Source organism: Salarias fasciatus, chromosome 6 (genome assembly GCF_902148845.1).
Source record: "Salarias fasciatus chromosome 6, fSalaFa1.1, whole genome shotgun sequence".
NCBI lineage: Eukaryota > Metazoa > Chordata > Actinopteri > Blenniiformes > Blenniidae > Salarias > Salarias fasciatus.
Window position 1 is genome coordinate 18722664 of NC_043750.1, and position 8513 is coordinate 18731176.

Genomic DNA, 8513 nt, shown 5'->3' on the forward strand with positions numbered 1-8513 from the left:
TGTTTCCATGTCCACTGTCATGTTGACTAAATGCAACCTTAGAAATATTTTTTTTTCAGGAAATTGTTATAAAAAGAAAAACCCATCACATCTAAGAATTTGTACAGAGTTTCTCAAAGTGTGGCAGGATTACCCAGTTTAGTCAGAGATCGTTAATGGGTGAAAACTATAAGTCTTGCTTGTTAAAAAGTTGAAATTTCTGGTAAGGGTAGTTATATTGACTACTGCTGCCCATGTATCAAAGGTTGACTTTGAAAACCTAATTGTTGTATTTAAACATTTTAAAGGTCTTGGGCTCATCGCAGATTTACTCGTAGCATATGAAACGTCCAGACCCATGAGGTCCTCGGGAATATGTTTACCAAGTGTTCCCAGAGTCAGAAGCAAACAAGATACGTATGTCACACACCTGTGAAGCAAAATTCCTTATTTCCTGAACTGCTGACACAAATCACTGTTAATTGTTCAAACTTTCATTAAATGATATATTTTACTTATTCTAGTACCCTTATCTAAATAGAACTTTTATACTTTCTTATTTTCACCCCCTTTTCAATCATTTTGTTTTAATGAATTTCATCCTCTTAACTGCCTTGATTTGGATTTAATGTATTTCATTTTTCCCTTGCAAAGCACTGTGAATGGTTTGTATCTGAATAGCACTTTATCAATAAATTTGCCATCTCTTGTCTTTCCATTTTATGAATGTAAATAAACAGTGATTATTGACAGATTTAGTGAATACAAAAGGGTTTTAACGAAGAAGAAGAAAAAAGATATGTGCATAGGTTCTCCCTTCAGTTATTTGTCTGTTATGTTGTGTTACTAAGTTTTTTCTGCTGAGGGAACAGGTTGACCTTTCACCCGCGAAGCTATCAGCTGCAGTTCTCCTCCGGGCCTGCGGGGGGCAGTAATGCGATACTCAATGTTTTCACCTCCCCGGAAGTTTCGTGTTAAACACAGCGCCGGGCATGAGCACACGTGGGTCAAGAAGTTTACCTCTGTGATGTGTCGGAGTTGGTTTTCTTAACAACATGTCTAAAAGAACCAGAGCCGAGACACAGGAGCTCGTGGCTCCCGCTGCGGTACCGGAGGACGAGCTGGACCCTCCAGCGGAGACCAGGCGGACCCGCAGCGGCCGCAGGATCCGGACTCCTGCCGCACTGCTCGGTTCTGAGATCTCCGTGAGGACCCCCAGCAGGAGGACCAGGCGGTCCGTGGTGCAGGAGCAGCCTGAGCCAGAGGAGAAGGAGACCGGGGAGCAGGAGCCCGAGAAGCTGCCCGAAGAGACCCCCGAAGAGACCCCCGAAGAGACCCCCGCAGAGACCCCCGCAGATCCGGAGCCGAGCGCCGACCCAGAGCTCGCAGCGCAGCCGCAGATCGACGCTGCCCCGGCAGACACGGACGAGACTCCCGTCAGCGGCGGTGGAGACGGTGCTCAGCCCAGACCCGATCCCGAACCCGTAGAAACAGCACCCGCGAGTTCAGAGAGCGTCCCAATGAAGAAGCCCTGCCCGGCTCCGACTGTCAAACAGACCCCGGCCGTTCCCCTGGGAAAGCCCAAGTCCGGGCGCGTGTGGAAGGACCGCAGCAAGCAGAGGTGAGGAGGCTGCAGGGGGCGCACATTAACTGAATAATAATGTGTTAGACTGCGATAGATAGATTGCGACCTTTGCATCATTTGCTTTGGGGAAAATGTGCAGCGTGATCGACGGATCTTCACGCAAGTCATTGATCCATTATATCTACCGGATCCAATCGGTAGATGGTGCTAATCGCCCAAAAGCGTTTTACATATTTGTAAATGTGTCATGCAGAAAGATGATTTACAGATTTTTTCCGTGGACCGAGCCCCTCATAGATAACATGGTCTCAGACATGGACTGTGCAGGCAGTTGCGTCTTTTTGCATTGCATTGCAAGTGTAATATGTGATCTTAAACTTACTGTAAACGGAAATAAATTTAACAAGGAATGGAAACACTGATGTTCAGTATTTTCGGAAGGTCTGACACCATCATCCACCTTTTCATCATCATGACGGATACCTGTGAACAACGACACTGTCCTTTTCCTGCCTGGTTTATCTGATAAGTTTACCCACTCTCTCGTCCTCCAGGTTCTCTGCCCTGGTGAGAGACAAACCACTGTGCACCTCTTGGGAGAAAAAGATGCAGGCCAAGCGGGAGAAGGACCTGGTGAAACAGTACGCGCTGCAGCTTAAAGAGGAGAAAGCCAAACAGAAAGAGGTCAGAGAACAGCTCCTGTGGTGCAGGCCTGAAGCATTTCTACCTGTTCTCAACGGATGTTTCATCTATTTTCACAGGACAAGAGGAAAAGAAGAGAAGACAACTTGAAACGTCGTGAAGAAAATGAACGCAAGTCAGAGATTGTGCAAGTGGTGCGTTGGAATGTAAAGCCTCGATTGTGGATGATCTGTATGGGATCACAAACTGAAGCCTCTCGGGAACTCAGTCTAACTGTCATGTTGTGTTTCTGTTGCAGATTCGCAACACAGCGAAGATCAAGAGGATGAAGAAGAAACAGCTGAGGAAAATCGAGAAGAGAGACACGCTGGCTCTGCTGCAGAAGTCACAGAACCAGAACGTCAAAACCAAAGCACGAACAAATAACAAGCGAGATTCAACATGAAGACAACCACACACACATTCACGCCACACCTGTGCCTGTTTCTTGGACTGTGGTAGTTAAACAGAGGGACTACCAAAACCCTGCACACGCACACAGAAAAACACGCAAACTCCACAGAGATTCCCAGACTGGATTTTCTCCTTTTGAGACAAGTGAACTAACCGCGCCCCCATGTGTCCCCACTGACACAATCAATAAAAACAACAATTTGAGGGTCTTTTTGGTCCTTTTGTCATTTTTTTTAATGTGTATTTCTTAATGCTTTAAAATACTAATCAAATGGCACATTTATTTCACTAAAGATGCATTTGCAATAAATTTCCAAAATGCCTGAAGGCTTTAAACCCTAAAAAAAGTATTTCATTTGTTAAAAAGAAATACATAGAGTACATTTTTCAATGACTCAGGCTCTCTGTATATTTCATCATTGTGTGCCCCTTGTCAAATTCTTATTTTGTTGCTCTGGGTTCCTTTGTGACCTCCTGGGTGATTCGTCTCTGCTCTCAGGGTAATTTTGGTCGACTGATCACTCTTGGAAGAAGGTTCCAGGTTTTCTCCCTTTGTGGATGATGGCTCTCACAGATGTTCACTGGAATCCCAAAGCTTTATAAATGGCTTTGTAACCCTTTACAGACTGAATTATTTTTCATCTGTTGTGGAATTTCTATGGATTGCATCGTTTTGTTGTAACAATTTGAGATCTTTTGGCCGACTTCGTTTTGTCAGACCGATTCTATTTAGATGATTTCTTGATTTACAGCTCTGGAGGTAATCAGGCTTGGGCGTGGTCAGTGAAACTAAACTCAGCTTTCCAATATAAAGTGATTAGACTAGCTAATTCAAGATTTAACAAAGGGGAAATTAGTTTTTCACATAGGGCCAGGCAGGTTTGGATCGCTTTTTTCCAATAAACAAATCATTTAAAAACCGCATTTTGTGTTCACTTTGGTTATATCTTTGTCCAACATTTAAACTTGTTGAATCACAGACCTGTGAGCAGGTTTGCATATGAAGGGTGCATTCAGGATCCTTACTGTGTTATATTCAATAAATGGATTTCACTTATATGACATTTTTTCTACACCAATGGAGGCAGCTTCCATTCAAGGTGCTCAGTCTATCTACTGGGAGCAGTTTGGGGTTCAGCGTTTTACTCAAATACACTTCGACATTTGGGCAAGGAATCGAACCTGTAACATTCTGAGTGAGAGATAACCACTGTACCAACCCAGCAAAAAATAACAAGAGAAAAGTATTTAAACTTGAGATCATTTGGTGTGTTACAGCAATGTTTTCCTACCAAACTGATATTTTCTTTCCACAACATGTAATAAAATTTAAAAAAAATCCTTCGTTGTGTTTTATATGTCAAAGAAAAACCCAGTGATACCTGTAATTACATGAAAATGCAATGTTTTCACCGAGGGTGTTGCTGAAATTAAAGTGTTGTTGGGGCAGGAAGGACATCCAGCATCAAAAGGAACCAAGTCGATAGTTCACACTGTGAAATACTCAGACTAATTATTCTAAAAAAATATCAAAACTTCAGATCCTATTAAACTGAAAAAAGAGAAAATACAATTCTAAAAATAAATTAGGGAAATGAGAATGTACAACATTCGGCAAGGAAGTGGTTTTGGTCATGACACCCCCGGCAGGCTTTACGTCTGGCAGTGTATGCTCAGGGCAGGGTGGTACTGAGACACCCTGCTTTTCTTTAACTGTGCACTCATTCCAAACATTTCACACGACACATTCATTCTTAAAGTAAATAATTCATTCACTGAACATTTGCACATTGCTGCCTTTGTGTCTCTGTGTCCTGCAGCCCCCACCGTCCATCATCGTCCTGTTTGCTCAGTAATCCTTTCAATTGTGGCAAAAGTGATCTCACAAGCTTAAAAATGGGAGGATTTACAAAGCAGCTTGTTACACTGATGTGACTGAGGCGGAGGGAATGATCGCCATTCAGATGTATAGAAAACTGGTTTTGCTTCACATTAATTCTATTGTTTGACACTGACTGTATAAAAGCAGGGACAGACTCAGGTTTGTGGTGTAGCTTTTCAACTCAGGATAAAGAAGACTTTACAGTGAGCCGCTGTAGTTTCATACTTTTACCCAGCCAAGGAGTCCAAAAACAATCTGTGAGTACAATATTCATAAATATGTAATGTATAGACTAACTTGTATTGTATCATCTGGAATTACAGGTTTTTTTTTATCATTCTCAATAATTTCAAAAAGCTTTAACTTGCTTACTTAGTAGGTGGAAGTACATTCTCTGAATACACTTTTTCACCCTTTTTTCAGATACACCACAGAATGAAAATGTTCTCGCCCATTCTGATACAACTCCTCATCATTGGTGAGTTAAAAGAAAGAAAAAGACCGATTTTCTCAGCAGTCTTGATGTGATCTGTTTGGTAATTCATAATTTAAAGGCCAAAAACCCCAGAGTCAAACTCCAATTCCTGTGAGACAACAGTGCTCGCCACTATACCAGTCTTCATTTATTTAGCACCTCTAAGAAAACCAAATGCACCTCAAAGTGCTTCACAAGTGATTGGCATGAATAATAGTGAAATAAGAGAGTTAAATTTGAGTAAATCTGTAAATGATGAAAATAACTGAAACTTAATTGATTAAAAAAAAGCATGATGACATTTTGCACACTTGAAAATATGTTCATTCTATTTTTTTTTTTTTTTTTTTTGTCCATAGCATCAATAAATGTCTTAAAAACTACTGGAACAACCACTCCAACTGCTGGAACTGCTACTACAGCAGCTGGAACTGCCACTACAGCAGGTGGAACTGCCACTACAGCATCTGGAACTGCCACTACAGCAGCTGGAACTGCCACCACAGCAGGTGGAACTGCCACTACAGCATCTGGAACTGCCACCACAGCATCTGGAACTGCCACCACAGCATCTGGAACTGCCACCACAGCATCTGGAACTGCCACCACGGCAGCTGGAACTGCCACCACAGCATCTGGAACTGCCACTACAGCAGCTGGAACTGCCACCACAGCATCTGGAACTGCCACTACAGCAGCTGGAACTGCCACCACAGCATCTGGAACTGCCACCACGGCAGCTGGACCTGCTACCACGGCAGCTGGAGCTGCCACTACAGGATCAGGGGCCGCTACCACAGGAGCGGCAGCTGCCACTACAGTAGCAGTGGCCGCCACAACAACAGTAGCAATAACAACAAACTCCACAAACAACACAACAACCAACAGTGCTGTGAACACACCTGCTGGGATTGTGTCCGTTGTGGTCCTGTACCACTTCAGTGTGCCGCTCTTAAAGGTCTTGTTTACCTTGTAACTTACTGCGCTCCATCGATCCATTTCTACTGAATATTTCATCCACAATCTGCCGAGGGCTCAGTGCAACATTCATGACTATATTCACTATAAAGCATGTTACCATGTGCTCTGTTGTTGATATTTCTTTCAGAATTGTATGATACAAAGAGCTGAAATATGCAAATAAAGGTTTGATGAAACCTCTCGCTCTGTCATTAACTTCAACATCAATTTCTGTATCTTAAGAATCATAAGAACAATTGCATGAAAAATACAAATCAAACTGCTTGCAAAAGTCAACAGTATGAGAATAAAGCACAATCTCCCATTCTGCTCTAAAAACAGAGACCATATGACATGAAGACAGTGTCTCATATTCTCCATGTTCTCAACAAAGGTTCAATAAAAGGTGGCTACTCACTAAAGACTTAAAATTAATTCAGAAATATCTATTAAAAAAAGCGTATTCAAGCAGAAATGCCTCTGTGTTATAAATCTTTACATTGTTTTCATGTCTGACTGCTGAAGTTTGCTGGAGTCTGACTGTGATAAAGAGTTTTGACTAATGGCCTTTATGTATTTTTAGAGGATCAACATTCATCAAGGTGACATGAGGAGACTGACAGTTTGTCAAAGTGACATAAACAGGCTGCACCTCCATCAAAACACAGATTAGGTCAAACCCACACAGACAACTGTTACTGAAATGTGTTCATTTTCCTGCAGATGCCAGGAGCTTTACAGGAAACCCACTCATCCATCTCTTAGATTCTGCTTTGTGCAACTTAACATTGAGGGCAGGGCAAACAGAGAACAGGCAGCCAGTTCAATTATGTGATTTTGAACCGCTGGACATGCTTAGAGAAGACAGGGGGAAGATGGAAACTCCACACAGAAAGGTTTTATTAGTAATGAACCAAGTTTTATGATTTAGAGGTAATGACTGCAAACAGGAGACTGAAGAAAAAGAATTGGTCAAATAAATGTAATAGCTGTAGTAGTCAGTAGTTAAGGATTAATGGCATCTTTGTAAGAGTGGTGCTGTGTTCACAATGTATCAGAGTACAGACTCTAACCACAGGATGGCGCTGTTCCATTGGATATGCACATTTTCAACATTCATGACAAACCTTATCACTGACTGTTATGTTCAGCTCCAGTCCAGGAGCTGGCAGGACATGAAAGTGACTCCAATCCATTAATAAGAATAATGTGTTCCTAATACAGATATTTCAAATGTGATTCCTTCAGGTAGAAACATGCCTCTTTTTTTTCCTGAAGTAATGCTGAGCTTTGCGAACTACTTTTATACTGCTGTACTTGGGAATTGAAGAAACTGGAGGCATATTGTGTATCGACAGTTTCTGAAGCCTTATCAGGTTAAATCAATTAAATCAAGCGACTTAGAGAATCTTGCTCGGTGCGTCTCATGACCTGAAGTTTGCTGAAGCAGACATTTGCTGCTTTATAGATGTGGAGTTATGATAAAATTCACTGGAGAGAAGTAGAAAAGCTCTCAAGCATTGTGCATTTTTCAATGTTTTGACTCATGATGTGTGCGTCAAACTGAGTATTAAACTTGAAAAAGAAAAAAAATCTCAACTCGAATGACGTTACACATTCTGCACACGGTTGTAAATCCTTTTCTTTATTTTTGTGACACAGTGTAACAACTCTTTTGTGAAGTATGTTATACAATTTCCCCACATTTTCTCATGAGTAAAAGAAAAATACTAATGTCCAATTCAACTGTCCAAAAACTTTGAAATTTTATTTACAGTTCAAGTCAGTTACATGCAACATATTCTCAAAATGAATAGACATGAAATTAGCAAAAACGAAGGGGGGGGGAAAAAAAAGAAAAGAAAATGCATATTATTTTCTCCAAAATAGCAATATACAAAAATAGAGCATACAAATACTGTACAGCAATTATCTCCAAAAATATTCTGCTGCAGAATTCTTAGTTTTACAAACAATGTCTGTGAGAATCCACAAACATAATCAGTGTTAAGAAAACGGCTGTGAGGGTCTGGGGTGTGTTCAGGAACGCTGCTTTAGGTGGGAGGGGGAGGCTGTTCGGACTTAAAAGGGGAGGTGGGGCAAGGGGAGAGCTACAGAGGAAGAAATAACACACCCAACAAACAAGAGTTCACTTCGGGGAGGCAGTGATGCTGAATGGAGATTCTAAGAGGTGAGTCGCTAAAACCAACCATGGAAGTACGAAGAAGCCCTCGCAGACGAGGGAGAGCTCTCACATTCTGCCGGGTTACTATCTGAGAAGGTTTCTGCCGTCGTCGTTCAGAGAATTTTCACTCAACGTATTCAGAAATGTCTGAGATGAAAGGCAGATCCTGACTGTCCCACATTGTCTGATTGAGTCTCGTCTATTTATAACGGAGCTGAAGCAGAAGCAACACTGACGTCAGTGGTGGGAAGCTGTTTATTACGGTACTTCATTCAGAACTGGCTGTTTCCATTCTTTCATTTCTCCATAGAGATACGCCCCCTCTTATCTCTTTTCCTGCTAAAAAAAAAAA

The 8513-nt window shown here is 41.7% G+C and overlaps 1 protein-coding gene across 1 annotated transcript; it reads left to right on the top strand.

Moving 5' to 3' along the window:
* Positions 1 to 972: 972 nt before the first annotated feature.
* Positions 973 to 2868, top strand: LOC115390052 (coiled-coil domain-containing protein 86-like). Its single transcript, XM_030093710.1, has 4 exons — positions 973 to 1600; positions 2119 to 2248; positions 2326 to 2400; positions 2505 to 2868. The coding sequence occupies exons 1-4, from the start codon at positions 1035 to 1037 to the stop codon at positions 2649 to 2651; spliced, it is 918 nt and encodes a 305-aa protein (XP_029949570.1). The 5' UTR covers positions 973 to 1034; the 3' UTR covers positions 2652 to 2868.
* The last annotated feature ends 5645 nt before the right edge of the window (positions 2869 to 8513 follow it).